The following is a 20,880-nucleotide window of genomic DNA, read 5'->3' as shown; positions in this document are numbered from 1 at the left end:
TTATTAGTCCAAAACGTTGCAACAAGGTATCTTTCTGGACTGCGTAGAGGAGTGGGTCACCACAATATATTAAAAACCCTGAACTTTTATGATTCGCACCAATAAATGTACCTGGACTGCGTAGAGGAGTGGGTCACCACAATATATTAAAAACCCTGAACTTTTATGAATCGCACCAATAAATGTACCTGGACTGCGTAGAGGAGTGGGTCACCACAATATATATTAAAAACCCTGAACTTTTATGAATCGCACCAATAAATGTACCTGGACTGCGTAGAGGAGTGGGTCACCACAATATATATAATAAGAAAACCATCAACTTGTTTGATTCGCACCAATAAATGTACCTGGACTGCGTAGAGGAGTGGGTCACCACAATATATTAAAAACCCTGAACTTTTATGAATCGCACCAATAAATGTACCTGGACTGCGTAGAGGAGTGGGTCACCACAATATATATTAAAAACCCTGAACTTTTATGAATCGCACCAATAAATGTACCTGGACTGCGTAGAGGAGTGGGTCACCACAATATATATTAAAAACCCTGAACTTTTATGATTCGCACCAATAAATGTACCTGGACTGCGTAGAGGAGTGGGTCACCACAATATCTTAAAAACCCAGAACTTTTATGAATCGCACCAATAAATGTACCTGGACTGCGTAGAGGAGTGGGTCACCACAATATATATTAAAAACCCTGAACTTTTATGAATCGCACCAATAAATGTACCTGGACTGCGTAGAGGAGTGGGTCACCACAATATCTTAAAAACCCTGAACTTTTATGAATCGCACCAATAAATGTACCTGGACTGCGTAGAGGAGTGGGTCACCACAATATATATTAAAAACCCTGAACTTTTATGATTCGCACCAATAAATGTACCTGGACTGCGTAGAGGAGTGGGTCACCACAATATCTTAAAAACCCAGAACTTTTATGAATCGCACCAATAAATGTACCTGGACTGCGTAGAGGAGTGGGTCACCACAATATATATTAAAAACCCTGAACTTTTATGAATCGCACCAATAAATGTACCTGGACTGCGTAGAGGAGTGGGTCACCACAATATATTAAAAACCCTGAACTTTTATGAATCGCACCAATAAATGTACCTGGACTGCGTAGAGGAGTGGGTCACCACAATATCTTAAAAACCCTGAACTTTTATGAATCGCACCAATAAATGTACCTGGACTGCGTAGAGGAGTGGGCACTGGGCACCACAATAAAATATATAAAAAACCTTCAACAGGTCTGCATTACACTACACATACGGCTGCTCCTCCATCCTCTCCATCATATACATGTTGGAGTTTTAGCGTGTGACAACCTCTTGTTTTTGATAATGTCAGTGCATTTTGAATATTTTTCAATTTGCCCCACACCACTGAATGTACTTTATCTATGATACGCATCTATCTATCTTGACTGCGTAGTGTGGTGGCCCCGGTACACAATTTGGTACCGAGGCCACAATATAATTAAAAAACCCTCCACGTGTCAGAATTCCACCAAACAAGTATCTGGACTGCATAGTGGGGTGGCCCCGGTACCCAATTTGATACCGGGGCCACAATACCTCCTCCAAACATGGTACAGACAATTCGTCATTGAGATTCCAGACAGACAGGGTCAAAGTGTTATTGTTTGACTTTGTAAACCCAAAAAACTGTCCCTGTTGCACATAGTCGTGCAATGAAGACTGACTTTTTCATTTAAAGGCACGATCTTTCAAGTGTAGTGTTTGTAAGTCTAAGTCATATTATACTTTTGGTAAAATTGGTTTATTTTGTTCCTCTTTATGGTAATTAGTAATAGAATTAAAGTATGAAATAGAATTAAAGTATGAAATAGAATTAAAGTATGAAATAGAATTAAAGTATGAAATAGAGTGGTATATAGAGTTGTAGTGTGGTATAGATAGAGTGGTCCCCACAATATAATAATAATAAAACCCTCAACTGGTCTGAATTCCACCAAACAAGTATCTGGACTGCATAGTGGGGTGGCCCCGGTACCCAATTTGATACCGGGGCCACAATACCTCCTCCAAACATGGTACAGACAATTCGTCATTGAGATCCCAGACAGACAGGGTCAAAGTGTTATTGTTTGACTTTGTAAACCCAAAAAACTGTCCCTGTTGCACATAGTCGTGCAATGAAGACTGACTTTTTCATTTAAAGGCACGATCTTTCAAGTGTAGTGTTTGTAAGTCTAAGTCATATTATACTTTTGGTAAAATTGGTTTATTTTGTTCCTCTTTATGGTAATTAGTAATAGAATTAAAGTATGAAATAGAATTAAAGTATGAAATAGAATTAAAGTATGAAATAGAGTGGTATATAGAGTTGTAGTGTGGTATAGATAGAGTGGTCCCCACAATATAATAATAAAACCCTCAACTGGTCTGAATTCCACCAAACAAGTATCTGGACTGCGTAGTGTGGTGGCCCCGGTACACAATTTGGTACCGAGGCCACAATATAATTAAAAAATTGGGCATCAACTGTCACCGTTGTTTAATATCTGATACACCTAAATATGGACTGCACAGTGGAGTGGCTCCGGTAGTAAATTTGGTGCCGGGGCCACAATACCTCCTCCAACTTCCAAGTGTAGTGTTTATAAAGACAGACAGCGTCGAAGTGTTATTAGTTGGCTTTCTTAACCCTAAAATTGTCCCTGTTGCAAATATTCGTGCAATGGACAGTTACTTTTTTATTGAAAGACTCAAGCTTTCAAGTGTAGTGTTTATAAAATATAAACAACAATACAGTAGTTTTAGAGCACGTCAAAAACTCTTGTTTTAAATTATGACACGGCATTTTACTTTTGGTTTAATTTCTTGAATTTTTTAAAATTTGGTTTTACTTTTTGAACATGGCAAACGACTGTTGATTGGTCATATAATGCCAAAAAAAAAGTTCCAAGATGGAATTGTCCTTGGGCCCTCACACCCACCCTTATGTTGTTGAAATAGGACATGCACACTTTAACAAACCAATCATTTCAGCGACAGGGCCTACCAAACAACTTTGGCTGAAATGATTGGTTTGTTTGGGCCCCCACACCAAAAAAGCTATTCATCTCTCCCTGTACAGACTAAACAGGCTCTACTGAGGCAAGATGTCGTCCTCATCCTCAACCTCTGATTCCTCTCCCCCTACAGTGTGTACTTCCTCCTCATCACACATTATCAATTCGTCCCCGCTGGACTCCACAACCACAGGTCCCTCTGTAGTATCTGGAGGGCAGTGCTGTACTTCATTGAGGAATTGATAATTCATTTTTATGAACATCATTTTTTCAACGTTATGAGGAAGCAACCTCCTTCGCCGCTCACTGACCAGGTTCCCCGCTGCACTAAAAACTCTTTCCGAGTACACACTGGAGGGGGGACAACTCGGGTAAAATAGAGCCAGTTTGTACAGGGGCTTCCAAACTGCCTTTTTTTCCTGCCAGTAACAATATGGACTGTCTGACATGTCTACTTGGATGGTGTCAGCAAAGTAATCATCCACAATTTTTTCTATTGTGACAGCATCCAATGCAGCGAGAGTAGACATGTCTGCAATGGTTGGCAGGTCCTTCAGTCCGGACCAGATGTTATCAGCATCCCCGCCAGTGCCTCTTTTGGGAAAACTGAGCTTTTTCCTCGCAGCCATAGATGTGGAAGAAAATGAGGGTGGAGCTGTTGGCATGTCACGGTCCTCTTCAGAGGACAATCTCCTGACCAGCAGGTCTTTGCACCGCTGTAGACTTGTGTCCGCCGGAAACAGAGACACAACATACGCTTTAAACCGAGGATCGAGCACGGTGGCCAGAATGTATTCCTCTGACTTTAAAAGAGTGACCACCCTCGGATCCTGGCAAAGCGTACGAAGGGCTACATCCACAAGAGCTACATGCTTGGTGTAATCGCAATGGCTTACCAGCTCCTCCCTCACTTTCTCCAGCTGCTTCTGCAACAGCCTGATCAGGGGAATGACCTGACTCAAGCTGGCAGTGTCGGAACTGACTTCTCGTGTGGCAAGTTCAAATGGCTGCAGAACCTTGCACAACACGGAAATCAGTCTCCACTGCGCTTGACTGAGGCGCATCCCCACTCCTTTGCCTATGTCGTAGGTGGCTGTGTAGGCCTGAATGGCCTTTTGCTGCTCCTCCATCCTCTGCAGCATATAGAGGGTGGAGTTCCAGCGCGTCACAACCTCTTGTTTGAGGTGATGGCAGGGCAGGTTCATGCTTTTTTGATGTGCCTCTAGTCTGCGGTAGGCACTGGCTGAATGCCGAAAGTGTCCAGCAATTTTGCGCGCCACCGCAAGCATCTCCTGCACACCCCTGTCACTCTTGAGGTAATGCTGCACCACCAAATTAATGGTGTGGGCAAAACATGGGACGTGCTGGAAATTGCCCATATTTAATGCCCGCACAATGTTACTGGCATTGTCTGACACCACAAATCCCCATGAGAGTCTAAGTGGGGTAAGCCACTGGGAGATAATTTCCCTCATTTTCTCTAATATGTTGTCAGCGTTGTGCCTCTTATTAAAGCCTGTAATACACAATGTTGCCTGCCTTTGCATGAGCAGCCATTTTGTAGTTGCTGCTACTGATGCAGCTGTTGCTGTTGCTGCGGAAGGGGATGCATCTACCCAGTGGGCTGTCACAGTCATATAGTCCTTCGTTTGCCCAGAACCACTTGTCCACATGTCCGTGGTTAAGTGGACAGTGGGTACAACCGCATTTTTTAGAGCACTGAGGACACTTGATCGTACTTCTCTGTACATTTTTGGTATCGCCTGCCTAGTGAAGTGGAATCTCGACGGGATTTGGTACCGGGGACACAATACCTCCATCAACCCTCTAAATCCCACTCCACTGATGGCGGACACCGGGCGCACGTCTAACACCAACATTGCAGTTACAGCCGCAGTTATACGCTTTGCAATAGGGTGACTACTATCGTATTTTGTGGTCATGGCAAACGACTGTTGGACGGCCAATTGTTTTGTGAAAGACTTAGCGGTCTTACGACTTCCCCTCTGGGAAGATGACCGACTAACAGCAGCAACAGCAGCAGTGGCAGTAGTAGGCGTACCGCTGCAGGATTCCTCGGATGAATCCCGTATTGAGGAGGACTCAGTCTGGCTGCTGACTTGGGCTGCAGGACTGAATCTGATGGAGATTGTGGAGGAAGTTGACGAGGAGGGTGTTGGTGGTGTGTATCCAACTGGACCACGGGATTTAGGTGTCCCTGTACCGATGAGGGTCCTAGCCCCAGTTCCTGAACTAACCACTGAACTATGAAGGTTATTCAGGTGACGTATAAGGGAGGATGTTCCTAGGTGGGCAAGATCCTTACCCCTGCTTATTTGAGCTTTACATAAGCTACATATGGCCATACATTGGTTGTCTGGATTTGGATAAAAATAACTCCAGACCGAAGAGGTGCATTTTTTGGTCTTCTGGCCAGGCATGACGATGGGCTTTTTCATCCCATGGACATCAGCTGTTTCCCCCCCTGGTGCCTCATTTACAATAACCACATCACCATCCTCATCATCAAGTTCCTCCACAGCGCCAGCTACATCATCAATAGGCTCCTCCCGAGCCACCTCTTCCCGTACAGTGATGGGAAGGTCAGGCTTGACAACCACCAACACCCTTGGACTCGTCTTGAGGATTTGTGATAATTTCTCTTTAGAAGGCAGAGTTGTTTGCTGTTTTGTTGCTGACAGCATAACTCTCTTCAATTTTTTGTAGGGGGGGGGGAGGAGGAGGAGGGCTAAGATCCGTGGGTGAAGCTGAACCACTAGTCATGAACACGGGCCAGGGCCTAAGCCGTGCCTTGCCACTCCGTGTCGTAAATGGCATATTGGCAACTTTACGTTTCTCCTCAGATGATTTTAAGTTTCTCTTTTTGCTACTTTTTCTTAACTTGGGCTTTTTGGATTTTACATGCCCGGTACTACGAGATTGGGCATCGGGCTTGGAAGACGACGTTGATGGCATTTCATCGTCTATGTCATGACTAGTGGCAGCAGCTTCAGCATTAGGAGGAAGTGGGTCTTGATCTTTCCCTACTTTATCCTCCAAATTTTTGGTCTCCATTATATGTAGCACAAGATACTGCAGAATGTGTGAACTTGGTAATATTGCAGTACCAATGGACTTATACTGCTGTATTGGTTTTGCAAATTTGGTTATAATAATTATTATATATTTTTTTTTTTTTTAATTTTTTATTTTTTTTAACTTTTTTTTTATTTTTTAAAAACTTGGGAATAATGGGGAAATAACTATGCCCTTAGAAGCACAGAGCACAGGACACAGCACCACTGGACTGAACAGGACACGGCACAGGACCCAGCAGCACTACGGAACTCAGCAGGACAGAGCACAGGACACAGCACCACTGGACTGATACTGCAGAATGTGTGAACTTTGTAATATTGCAGTACCAATGGACTTATACTGCTGGATTGGTTTTGCAAATTTGGTTATAATTATTATATTTATTTATTTTTTTTAAATTTTTTATTTTTTTTTACTTTTTTTTTATTTTTTAAAAACTTGGGAATAATGGGGAAATAACTATGCCCTTAGAAGCACAGAGCACAGGACACAGCACCACTGGACTGAACAGGACACGGCACAGGACCCAGCAGCACTACGGAACTCAGCAGGACAGAGCACAGGACACAGCACCACTGGACTGATACTGCAGAATGTGTGAACTTTGTAATATTGCAGTACCAATGGACTTATACTGCTGGATTGGTTTTGCAAATTTGGTTATAATTATTATATATTTTTTTTTTTTTTAAATTTTTTATTTTTTTTTACTTTTTTTTTATTTTTTAAAAACTTGGGAATAATGGGGAAATAACTATGCCCTTAGAAGCACAGAGCACAGGACACAGCACCACTGGACTGAACAGGACACGGCACAGGACCCAACAGCACTACGGAACTCAGCAGGACAGAGCACAGGACACAGCACCACTGGACTGATACTGCAGAATGTGTAAACTTTGTAATATTGCAGTACCACTGGACTTTTACTGCTGAATGTGTGAACTTGGTAATATTGCAGTACCAATGGGCTTATACTGCAGGATTGGTTGTGCAAATTTTGTGGTAATTAAAAAAAATTAAAGTAGTTTTTGGTATTTTTTAAAAAAACTTTTTTTTATTTTTTTAAACACAGGGGAATATTGGGGAAATAACTATGCCCTTAGAAGCACAGAGCACAGGACACAGCACCACTGGACTGAACAGGACACAGCACAGGACCCAGCAGCACCACTGACCTCAGAAGGACAGAGCACAGCACACAGCACCACTGGACTGATACTGCAGAACACAGCACAGCACAGCACAGCACAGCACAGAACTAAACAGCACAGAGAGGACCACCTAACACACCCTCCCTCTACCCTGATCAATGCCCGAGTGAAGATGGCGGCGACTAGCGGGGAATTTATAGGATCCGAGTATCGCGAGATCCGACAACGGGATTATGAGTCAGAGCCTCAGTTTCACATTTAAATTTGGCGCCAATACCCGGATCTGTCTCGGATCCGACTCAGATCCGCAACGTTCGGGTGGGCTCGGATTTCATAAATCCGAGTGCGCTCATCCCTAATTCTGTCTACAATATAAAGTTACCATATTTATTTTACTGTGAACTGGAGGCTCCCTGATAGTTAGTAGGGGAGTCTGTACCACCACAGTAATACTGCAAGGATGTGCAGCATATATAAAGAACCTGCATATGTATAGCAGTGCGTTATCAACCTGCCTGCATCTCTATATACAAGATGGTATAGGTGCAACTGCAATAAACTCTTATTGCCTGCTGTACTACAAGTCTGCAACTACTGTGAATAGCAGCATATATCTGTTAATCAAGTTCAATAAACAACAACCTGTTTAAGCGTTGTGGCTTCACATCCACATTAACACTGCTGACACCTTTAATAACATCAGACGGTATAAGCAACAGGAAGAAGGGAACCGGGGCCCACAGCTCGCTAGTTCCCCATTATCTCCATGGACCCCGGTGCACCGCACCTGCCGCACTAGTGGTTGTTCCGCTACTGGATAAATCATTCAGCTTCAACGCTTCACGCCCATTCTTAGAGATGCTTCAATATTTCAGTTGTTCGATGGCTCTGAACATTCGTCCAGGGTGCAATCTCCAATAGACCTGGATTGCAAATTTGCAGTTCTTGTTCACATTAATCATTAGTGTTTTTATTTGAAAATACTATTTACTATAATACCATGGCCGAGGGAGCATCGAATGGGTTAAACCTAAAATGTAAATATTTAAGGTATGGGTGCTGTGGTGCTGGTTAATACCCAGCTCACAGCGCTAGAAAGGGCCAAGTCCCTGCGCTGGGAGTATAAATGTATTTATACTGGGCTGTGGAATTAGTGGCATTATATAAATAAATGGTGATGATGATGATTTTCATATTCATGTATTGATATCTAATCAAATAGTCTTGCGTGTGAAGGAAATGTATATACAGCTGAGACAGGGCCAGGAGAGGAAAGTTGGTTTTGTTTTTTGTAACTATCTGAAGGCAGGTAATCTCATGTTAATTAGACCTTTTTATCTCAGTGGCCAACACGCCTGTTTAGCCTGTAAACACAGCAGGGGGCCACTGCCTTTCTGTCCTGTGTGGCTTTTCACCCGACATTTCAGATCCTGTCCGAATAATGCAACCAGCAAGTTTTAGGATATAACAGATTAGTGTAAATTTTGTTAACTTTGCATTGCATTCAAATCCATGATTGGGGAATATATTGCATACTGATACTAAAAATAACTCGGACGTTACGCAACCATTTAGGATCAGGGTGTGGTGTATTAAAGTAATTCTATCGTTTTCAAATAAGCATTGCCCAAGCGATTGTATTGTGTTTCCGAAGCACAAAGTTATTTATTTTAGCAGATGTAAAAGGTTAACAGTTCAATACATTATTATTATATGATACAGTACAGTACAGCCAATACCAAAAGATAAATACATACCGCTGCAATCACATGCGCTCGCTGCACTCCCACAGGTCCCAGTGGACAGTATATCTCTCTAGAATACTGTGTTCAGAGTAGACTGAGGCTAGTGGGAGCACAGCTATGATTATATATGCATTTAGTGTTACAGAGTGAACAATGCAGATGACGTGGCTTGCTTCCATAGGTCCAGACTTCGGGTGGGTCCAGGGGGTTGCAGATCATAGACTAGTTAAGACTAAAGAATCCAAAGGTGGGGGTCATCTCTCCAGGAGATGTGCTCCTTCTTCCCGCCATGACTCCAGTTACAACTAGTCCAATAGCATTTTATAGTCAGTATCATATTAAAGGTTTATTCCCTAACCTCAATAACTTGAGTATGCAATGTGCTATCGCCGAATAAACCGGACAGCTGCTGATGAATAGGGGTTTAATATGATACTAGACATGACACCTTTTCTATAAACTGAACCTTAAAAAACACTGAAGTGTACATATAATCATATTATATAAACTAATAATAAACCAAATAATATCTGCTCATAAATCACTGTGGAATGAAATCTATTTATATATATGAAACTAAATGTTAGAGTGCGTGTGCGTGCGTATTTTACTGTGCGATTGCACCATGCACTGTGTTAGGTGGCGTACGGTTTCTGTGTTAAGTGGAGTACGGATCGCAATCGCACGGCAATACAATATTAACCAATATACTTCCGTTCATCCAATTATACAACTTTGACAGGTGCTACCCCCTGCCAGGCTGTGTCCAAAACTGTATAAAAAAGCACTGCTTGACCATGTAATGTATGATACCATCTGTAACTATTGAAAGATCGCTAGTACCACAAACTGGCGTGTAACTGTCCTTATTAGGATAATTGAGCTAATAAAACATCACTGCTTCAAGAACCTTCTTTGACACCTACTTACCCTGCTGTAATTCATGTGATTTACAGATTAGACCAAATCTAATCCATCCTCCAGCTGTTCTGATCTTTGGACCCAGCATTCCAGTACCAACGCTTTTCCCGCTACCTACAGCTCTGGCAAGTGTGACAGGCTCTGAAGGCAACAGGTCAGAGGTACCAGCCCAGGTGTACCAGCAATGTAGTATACTAGGAGCGAGAGTTACCCAGTGGAATGTGATCCTAAATGCCGCTAAGGAGCCTAGTGGTGGCAGCAGCTTAAGCCCCTCCTACTACAGTTAGAGGGCGCATTTGGGATAAAGAAATGGGGACAGTGGCAAGGCAAACCCAACCGGTCTCCAGCAACACAATAGATAGAGTGGCACAGGCGATCCACCCTGTCACAAATACTGTATTACTTTCTACTTATTTGTTATGTAAAAGATACCAAACTCTTATACCAGTGAATTACATTTCTTACACCTGAATATTTTACTAAGCAGCCTTTCCTACAGTGTGTCCTCATGGGGCTGTGAGACACTAATTACACATATATACAAAGGGGGAGGGAGATACTAAGAGAGCGAGAGATAAGGACACAGCAAGAGAAAAACACTTAAACCTATTTAACAAGTTTGATTCTATTCTATATAATTTAATTCTGTGTTAATATATAAGTAGTAATTATTAAATATTTATACATATAAGTACACAAAATTCAATGTTCTTCCATATTCCCAATAACATAACATTATAATATACATACTTATATAATTTGTTGTGACCATAATTGTGTGATCAAAACCTACAAAGGATCAGCGGGTTCAGAATCTTGGACTATTCCTAATCAGTGACTCATCCTCTCCCGAAACTGAGAGTCACAGGGAAGAAACTGACAGCTATTGTGTGTCTGTAACCACCACAGAAAGCCGCTGGTCTGTAAATGACTGATGCATTATCAATAGTAGGAAGAATAGAACGTTCCCTAATGTGCTAGCCAACATACACTGATACATGGACTCTGAAGACTACATTGTGCTCTCTCACCGAGACTTTCAATGGTTCCACAGATATACATTCTCATTATATTTCCAGCTTCATGATCATTGCTGCTTCCGAAACCAAACAAGAAAATCCCATGAGCGATAATACCAAGTTTACATGAAGGATGGAGCGTTCTCAGTTCAAATCGTCCATTTCCTGTTCCATGTCTCCTGTAAACCATGTTTATGTAACACTTACATCACCTGAAGTCTTATACTCTGAATCTGGGACCCCGTCACCCTGTTATACTCTGAATCTGGGACCCCGTCACCCGAAGTCTTATACTCTGAATCTGGGACCCCGTCACCCTAAGAGTTATGCTCTGAATCTGGGACCCCATCACCCGAAGTCTTATACTCTGAATCTGGGACCCCGTCACCCTAAGAGTTATACTCTGAATCTGGGACCCCGTCACCCTAAGAGTTATACTCTGAATCTGGGACCCCGTCACCCTAAGAGTTATACTCTGAATCTGGGACCCCGTCACCCTAAGAGTTATACTCTGAATCTGGGACCCCGTCACCCGAAGTCTTATACTCTGAATCTGGGACCCCGTCACCCTAAGAGTTATACTCTGAATCTGGGACCCCGTCACCCGAAGTCTTATACTCTGAATCTGGGACCCCGTCACCCTAAGAGTTATACTCTGAATCTGGGACCCCGTCACCCGAAGTCTTATACTCTGAATCTGGGACCCCGTCACCCTAAGAGTTATACTCTGAATCTGGGACCCCGTTACCCTAATTATTATACTTTGTGCGCTTGATACATTAGGACATGCATTCTGAGTGCAACCTGGTATTTCGGCTTTGCGCACCCTCAAATTCATTGAGGAATGGCTCTCAAAATACGTGCACTGTTGAATTGGGTGTATGTCTGCTGTGCTCTACTGCACAATACGTCCAAAGCCTTTGTGGATTATAAATTTGTCAAATAACGCACAGAAAATGTGTATAATTATATATATATATATATATATATATATATATATATATAATGTGACAGATTAATAATTAAGGCATTAATCAGTGAAAAAAGAAAAAACTTTTTTCTCCCTCAGGAAATACATTATTAGGATGATCTTCGCGTCTACTGAACATAAATTACATCTTTACAGTTGCTCCTGATTACAGACACACGTCCCAGCTGCGTACGATACTGACATCACTACTGATCAGGACTTAGGAAAAATATGTAACTCTGAGATGACCACAACTGGATTCGGACGTGGCTTGAGTTTGGCTCGCCCATATTGTATATTGACCACAGCAAAACGCTCCTTTCCCACCCTGTTCACTCCCCGAAGTCATAGGCTGTAGTGAGTGTCCTTTACGTTCAAAGACGGCGTGGAGAGGGCTGCGTTCAGGAATGTATCTCCCGGATCTGCTCGTGCGCAGAGCTCATAATCAACAGATATGTGCCATGATTAGTCAGGCCCCGTATGTGGGACCCATCACCCTAATTATTATACTCTGTATGTGGGACCCATCACCCTTATTATTATACTCTGTATGTGGGACCCATCACCCTAATTATTATACTCTGTATGTGGGACCCATCACCCTAATTATTATACTCTGTATGTGGGACCCATCACCCTAATTATTATACTCTGTATGTGGGACCCATCACCCTAATTATAATACTCCTCATGTGGACAGATGATCTACCTGCGCAGGTGGTGACATGATCATTGTAGGATCAGGTGAACCTGAGAGGACATAATGGAGTGTAGAGGGTCCTATGCAGTTATCAGTTTAGCTGGAACAATGCAGTTTTACTTGCAATAATGACAGAATCTTCTTACCTTGAGCTTTTGTAACACAGCCGAGGGACAGGAGCCCGAAACACAGTATCCACAGCGTCCTCATTATCTTTGGGGTGAGGAGCAGATGATAGGGTGTACGCAGTAAGGCACAATAACACAATGACTTGTTCCTAGCAGGAAGTGACTGTCCTGCTTGTAACTGATCTTTGGATCTTGTGCATGAAAGCAGATAATGTGTCCTTCCTGATAAGGGGGAAAGTAATAGGAGAAGTTTTATTAGGCCAATTTCATGTGCAATGATAACACAAGACCAGATATTCTACACACGGCGGGAACTTCTCCCACTGAGATCATGTGACATCATGTTGTCATACATGTACTAATACAGAACTTGGGTTTATTCACCAATTGTGGTGATAAGGATAATTAATTGTGGAAATAAATATATGTATATAAAATATCACCATGGAATGTGAGCGATATTCAGCAGCCGTGGTGATACTGTCCAGGTGCGGTAAGGGCTGATTATATAATATATATAATATCAGCATAGAAGGTGAGCGATACTAAGTACTCTTGGTGATACAGCACAACCCGGAGTCTGCTCTGCCAGTCGGGTGTTCACTGGAGCCCCTAGTGGTAGGGACAGACTTGGCCGCAGACTAGCAGAGGGTCGTTAAGTGCGTACCGACTAGGGAGAACCCAGGAAAGCGGAGTGAAGTCCAGGCAAGAGTCGAGGGCCGGCAGCAGACAGGGAATCCAATACACAAGCCGGGGTCAAGGGTCACAGGCACGGTAGCAAGGTCCAGATACAGGCAAGAAGGTCAGGGTCACAAGAAACACAGGCAGGGTCCAAATCCAGGCAAGGGGTCATACACAGGTAATCCGATCGTAATATCCACAGGACAGAACTGGGAACACAGCAGGTCAGCAAACTGGCAGCAGGAACACAGCAGGTCTGGCAACAGGAAGCTATAACCAGCAGTGAGGCTTCAGACCTCACTGCCCTAAATACCAGAGTCAGCCAATCAGAGCCTAGCTCTGAAAATCACCCACAGCCCCTGCTTGATAAATATATTAAACTAAATTAGCCCACAGGCTATGTATATTTTCTGCGCATGCGCCCGGCTGTCCCCAGCCGCCGGGACGCGGCGCTACTGCAACTGGCGTTCGGCGCTACTGCAACTGGCGTCCGACCGTTGCCTTGGCAACAGTCGGGTAGGCTCCGGAAATGACGTCCCGGTCGTCAAGGTGACGGCCAGGACGTCAGAGGGCACCCGAAGCGGTACTCACAGCCGCCGCGGCTCGTAACAGATACTGAGCACTCTCGGTGATACTGTCCCAGGGCGGTAAGGGCTGATTATATAATATATATATAATATCAGGATAGAAGTTGAGCGATACTAAGCATCCTTGGTGATAATGTCCAGGTGCGGTAAGGGCTGACTATATAATATATATAATATATGCATGTGTGAGTCGCTTAGCCAAGATTTGGGCTGTTAGTTTGACTAATATAACACACATTAGTAAAATTGTAAAAAATGTATTCAAAATATTCAAATAAACATATTTAAAAACCAGTGACTATTAAACGTGCTTTATTCAAAGAATCGGTTACTTTTGTTATCGTTATCCTGAGAACATCTATCACCGTGATCCATAGGCTTTCACTAGAGGTTTAAACCATTACCTAATGCTGCTGGACCCCTGGTAATCATGCACCTGGGGGGGGTTTACTGTTGCTCGGAATTCCCCTCCTTCCTCCACTCACAGACAACAGCTGGAATCATTCTAATAGTCTTACAAGAGCTGCGGCTGCTGCACATAGTGCAGGATATAAACTAGTTGCACAGCTCCTCCTGTGAGGATTGGACTGATCAGTCAGTGCATTGTATAGGAGAACTCAGCTCTGACTCACTTATACATATATATTAGCTTTATATAATGCTTATTTTAACCTCTTACTGACCACTTCTGCTATTTATATGAAATAGAGATGTATGATACATAAAGGGTCTAATTCATCAAGACATTGCATTCTGAGCGCAGCCCGTGTTCAGTATTATATGCATGTATCTAGGGATTGCGCACTACTGAATTTATCAAGGCACGTAACTCAAGATACATAGCTAGATGAATTTGGTCGCAAGCCATTTACGTAACGTAAAACTGATGTGGGGTACTACTGCGTCCGACTGCGGGGTGTGCCGTTCCCAGAGCACTAGGCCTTTGAATTGTCTGCTTGGTATAAATAGGATGCTTGTGTTTACTTTGCATGGGAGATCTTAGGAGCTGAAATTGCATCATTTTCCAGGGTATATTACAGATTAAAGATCCTTCATGTACGTGACCAATAAGCATGGCCAGCGGGTGTAGGGGTGTATTTATGGCATGTTATACGATGCTTACACCCATGGGTATGCTTGTGCTTGTAGTACTACACATGCCAGCATGCCCAGATACTTAATGGCAGCCTGCCCATCCTGTGAGCTGTTGATGCTCTATATTATTAATATTACCCCCACACACCACCCAGGGGGAGTGGGAGGGGTCACAGTGCTTTCAGCACAGGCCGGGGGTGGGGGGATGGAGGGCCACATCTCCCTAGGGGTTGGTTGTCATTATGGCAGGAGGGACCCAAGCTGCAGGACTCCCTGATATAGCGCCATCAGCCCAGACAGGTAAAGCCTAGTGCTAGTAATAGTGACATTGGGGTGAACCCACACAGTCGGGCCCCCATCTTGTGCCGTTTCCTGTCCGGGCTCCTAGCACTACAGTTGGTTACGGTGTTTTGGGCGGCACAATTTTTTTTACATTTTGTCTGTAACAATATAATGATTTATGGCAATATTGTGGCTGTATCCCATATGATAATGGCTTTGAGCCCATAATAGTGTATGTGTGAACGCACCTACATCAAATCCCAGTACAATGCACCTATATGCTCTATATTAAAGCCGGAGAGACAACCATTTAGGCTGCCATTGCTGATCTCTCATCAGGAGCTCAGAAACATTTCTGTGAATTATCTTCTATATCGTCTCTTTAGAAAACTAAATATCATCATCATCATCAGTTATTTATATAGCGCCACTAATTCCGCAGCGCTGTACAGAGAACTCACCCACATCAGTCCCTGCCCCATAGGAGCTTACAGTCTAAATTTCCTAACACACACACACAGAAACTAGGTTCAATTTTGATAGCAGCCAATTAACCTGCTAGTATGTTTTTGGAGTGTGGGAGGAAACCGGAGCACCCAGAGGAAACCCACGCAAACACAGGGAGAACATACAAACCACCACTGCCCCAGCCAAAGCCAGGATCTGGGACATCACAGTGCGGGTCAATGTCATGGCTCCAATTCATTGCACGTTGTCTCAGGTGACAATACGGTAATGTATTTTTTGAGGTGCACTAATTCATATATTGTTATCTGCATCCCTAGTACAGATCAGATTATTGTTCAAAATACTTTAAAGATTTTAATAAGCTAGAATTTTTATTTGTTTCTGGAAGGATTATTGTTCAAATTTGTATTTTCGTTACTTGCGGAAAAATCATCTTTAAAAATTGTGCATGGTCCTTTTTTAATGTATGCAAAAAAGTCCTAGGGCCAATCCATTTTTATTACTATAATTTGAACAAATCAAAGCAAATATTAGCATTTTGCCTAATTTGAAACATTATCTTTTCTCATTTCACACAGCTGGCAAAGCTTTAAGTGTTGTCTAAAAGATAAGTTGAGGGACCACTGCAGGCATCCTCAGATGACATGTGGGGCACAATTAGCCCTCAGTCCTCTGCAGACCAGGGCATTGGCCTGTATAGATGAGCAGATGGTGAGGGGGGTGGTCCACATTGATACTGGATGCAGCCCATCCCTATTAGAACCTTTATCTCCCAGAGGTACATTGTAAAGAATTTTACATAATTCCACAGATTTGCATGTTTTTGCTTGAACAAATTACCCCCCACCCCAACATTATTTGGCTTATGGGTAAATGTGGAATACACATACGAGTGTACAATCAGCCCACAGACATATTTACTGACAAAATCATATCTCAGGATCCGAAAGATGCATAGTTAATAGTCCACCCATAATATATGCCGGTTGATACAGTGACGTTAACATTGTAGATAATCTTACACCCTTGGTACACAGCAAACTACTGACATTGTTTGCGATTTCATTGTGAATAACCAAACATTTGTCTTTTGTCTCTTTTTACAGTGGCAGCGGGCGATGAGGATGTGTTGGAGAAGTTGGTGGAAGACCCTTCGATGGAGGAGGAAGCTGAGGTCTTTTGGCAGAAGACACTCCATTAAGTATATCAGGTCCTGCAGTACTCAAACACACAACTAGAAAGCACTACGCAGGAGAAGATGACTTGGACACTTCCCTCACCATGATGAACACAGACATCCGCAACATGCTAACATGACCTGGTGGGACTGTTATTAAGCCCATGATTCATTAAGGAAATTAAAGCAAAATTAAGAATTAACTTGGTGAAACTATTTTGCATTGGAGGAGGAATATTTAAAATGTGATGGCAGATTATTAGTTGTGGTTGAGGGGGTCCTTAAAATTATTTCTGTGCTACATTAAACAACAGGTAGACTTTAACTTATGGTTTGTCCAGGAGAAAATGCACTCCTTGTTTTGCCTAACTTTACTTAATGAATCAGGTCCGAGTTGCTTATTATGAAAAATAAAACATCCTAGAATTGCACATGTGACATTGGAGAGGTAACAAACTTTAACATGTGTGTACATATTTCTATTTGGGTTTGGCTCAAGGTCACTCTGCACAATGCGTAGGGTGTCCAGGATGACACGAGGAGTGAGCCAATAGCGACGGCCCACCTCAGCGTCCGACACGTGGCCTGAAGAGTGAAGACACGCTCCCTGGGCCGGTGACGGTGGACCAAACACCCTCCTCCCTTTCCAAGACTAGCTATATGTGAGAAAGATGGATGAAGGGTGCAAATAAATAAATTATCTAATGCCTTACAACTTTTGTAGTTGTAGTGTGTACATTAAATAGTTAAAACATACCTATAGGTATATATATATATATATATATATATATATATATATATATATATACATAATTTCAAATATTAACATAAAGCATTTTAGAAAGATAAACTTCTTAAAAAAAGAATAAACAATGTGTCGGAATATAAGAGTAGAAAACACAGGTAAGTTTTAGATAAACACCCCATAAAAGCAACACAATGCCAATGTGCTCAAGCAGGTGAAAAGATATTCAACAAGCACATAACATTTTAAAACAGAGAAACATCAGTAATGTGGAATATTGTTATGGTATAAATGTATGAATACACAATTTGCAACAAATAACATTTAAACCATTCACACTAGTACACAGTGCATGACAATATAAAGCGTTGCCTCTTAAGAATAGGACTTATTAGAATTGGAAACAATTGTTTTAAACACAACAAATCACTCTCAACAGCTCCACAACACCACTGTAATCTTCCTCAAAGGGTCATTTATAATAGTGTATAATGAGATACTCTGAAAGGCTTCAAGCGTGCCCATAAGACTCATTTCTTGATTCAAGTCTATCAGTCTTCCTTGTCCTGGCTCTCTCCCTCAGTTAGTACCACCCTGTTTGTGTCTCCTCCTTCCCTTTAGGATGTAAGCTCTCAGGAGCAGGGCCCTCTTTCCTCGTGTGCTCCTTCTCCTATTCCATCACCCTCTGTACCTCTTGGCTGCTTCCCTAGCCCTGTTTTCCTGTCTTCTTAAGCTTTGGCCTTCTTCTCGCTGATTTCTACCATCCCTTCCACTATCTGTCAGATATAATCTGATTTGCTTTACCCTGTCACCTGTATATATTTTTGTATCATGTTGTGTCTTGGTTATCTCTTTTCTGTATATGTAATGTACGGCGCTGCGGACCCTTTGTGGCGCCTTATAAATCAAAGATAATAATAATAATGAGATGAGTATATGTAGCTGTATACTGGAGGATGGTTCAAACTTGCATTAGATGACGCGGGTTTAGCTGTGTTTGTCCAGAGCTGTAAGCGAGGACTATCCCCCCAGGTGGCGCTTGCTTTATGTTAGAAGATATGTGTATTCCTCAGTCCGCCAGTGCATGACTCCCACGTATGTGCAGGTAAATGTCTACTTACCGCTCCTGAAACACCCAAAACCGTACACTGTAGTAAGTGCCCTTTACGTTCGGGAGCGTTCATGGCTGTATATGTCCCAGTTCTGGGCATGCACAGAGTGATCAATATCAGCAGATACGTGCCTTAATAAATCAGGTCCAAAGGGCTTTTGTCTCTCTGACATCACAGCCATTATATGGAGTAAGACATTATGGAACTGGCAGCCACACATAGGGTTAGATTTACTAAACGGCAGTCGATTTTCTGAGATTTTTCTGGCCATTATAACGGGCAGAATTGACAGGTTTCATAACCACCACTTCTCAAATCACCATCCCGATTTTAACAACCCGCCACCAAACAGCCGTCCTAATGGGCAAAATAAAAGAGGTGGTTGTGAGTGGCTCAGACTGCTGCTGCCATTCAGGAGATAAGAGAAAGCACCACTGACATTTAAATTATTTGGGCAATCAGTATGTATTGATTAAGGGGCAAAATGAATTTAATAATATAATGAAAAAAAAATCCACGTATGTTAAGGGGACAAAATATTTAATTATTATATTAATCAGGCACTATGTAATGTCAGATCGTGCAACATGAATAATTATATCCACCTTTAACAATCAGTTAGTATTATTATATATTCACATTTCCCCCAAAATATTTATTTTTTTTGGTATGTTCATCATTGTTAAAATTGTAAAGTGGTGGTTTTGAAAGATATCAATTCTGTCATTTTTAATGGCGGTTTGGGCTTTATTAAATCTGGTGGTTTTAAAACTGCCCGTTAGTAAATCTATCCCTAGATGTGTACACTTGCATTACGTTTAACAGCATTGTTACAATATAAATATGTCTTCTGGTTTTTTACTACATGATAAGAGCCTGTTTGAATTATTATATTATTGACAGGGCTTTTTGCGGGTTTTGAGGGCGGTTAAATAACTTGTCTATCTGGATCTATATCATATGATAAACTCAGTTGAAGTCCGTATGCATCCTGTCACATATTTACTTAGACATAAGGGATTCTTTATTAAATCTCATCATTGAGTCACTAATTTTTCAAGCTAATTATTTCTGCAACATATGTAATTGTGTGTGTAATCATTCTGAGTCAATCAGGAAACATTGTTTCAAGACAGGTAGACTTTCTATAGTTGCATGTGTGATACCCAGAAACTGTTGGGCATTAGGACCCAGTAAAACAGGACTGTCTCACAGGCGGATACTGGAGAGACTTTAGTACCCAGCATAAATCCAGTCTGTGAGGCTGCTGGAAGGTTCTGTGTTTTGTGTGACAGGAAAAATAATGAGACTGTGGAGACTGTGATTCAAGGAAGCAGAGTAACAGAGAGAGGGCTGAGGAGCCTGGTGATAGGAGAATATAAAGGAAAACAGATAAAGACAGCTTAGGAACTGGAGTGACAGCAGCAGTGACAAGGAGAACTGACAGAGGGACAGAGGAGCAGCAGGACAAGGAGAATTGATAGAGGGACAGAGGAGCAGAAGTGACCAGGAGAACTGATAGAGGGACAGAGGAGCAGCAGTGACCAGGAGAACTGATAGAGGGACAGAGGAGCAGCAGTGACCAGGAGAACAGATAGAGGGACAGAGGAGCAGCAGAGTCCAGGAGAACTGATAGAGGGACCGAGGAGCAGCAGTGACGAGGAGAACTGATAGAGGGACAGAGGAGCAGCAGTGACTAGGAGAACTGATAGAGGGACAGAGGAGCAGCAGTGACCAGGAGAACCGACAGAGGAGCAGCAGTGACCAGGAGAACTGATAGAGGGACAGAGGAGCAGCAGTGACCAGGAGAACTGATAGAGGAGCAGCAGTGACCAGGAGAACTGATAGAGGAGCAGCAGTGACCAGGAGAACTGATAGAGGGATCGAGGAGCAGCAGTGACGAGGAGAACTGATAGAGGGACAGAGGAGCAGCAGTGACC

At 42.5% G+C, this 20,880-nt stretch overlaps 1 protein-coding gene across 3 annotated transcripts in view; it reads right to left on the bottom strand.

Annotated features, from left to right (window-relative positions):
- The window catches only part of LOC142103467 (inter-alpha-trypsin inhibitor-like), a 108,329-nt gene that overhangs the window by 14,087 nt on the left and 73,362 nt on the right, over window positions 1-20,880 (bottom strand). The window contains exon 1 of one of the 3 annotated variants that reach the window (XM_075187516.1): window positions 12,812-12,995. The exons of the other annotated variants lie outside the window; for them this stretch is intronic. Within the exon in view, the coding sequence (XP_075043617.1) occupies window positions 12,812-12,875 (64 nt within the window). The 5' untranslated portion in view covers window positions 12,876-12,995. Of the gene's footprint in view, window positions 1-12,811; window positions 12,996-20,880 lie in introns of those variants that run through there. 3 annotated transcript variants of the gene reach the window in all.

The sequence above is a fragment of the Mixophyes fleayi genome, chromosome 1 (genome assembly GCF_038048845.1).
Source record: "Mixophyes fleayi isolate aMixFle1 chromosome 1, aMixFle1.hap1, whole genome shotgun sequence".
Classification (NCBI taxonomy): domain Eukaryota; kingdom Metazoa; phylum Chordata; class Amphibia; order Anura; family Limnodynastidae; genus Mixophyes; species Mixophyes fleayi.
Note: the sequence above shows the minus strand (reverse complement) of the source record. Positions and strands in the feature narration are given on the sequence as shown.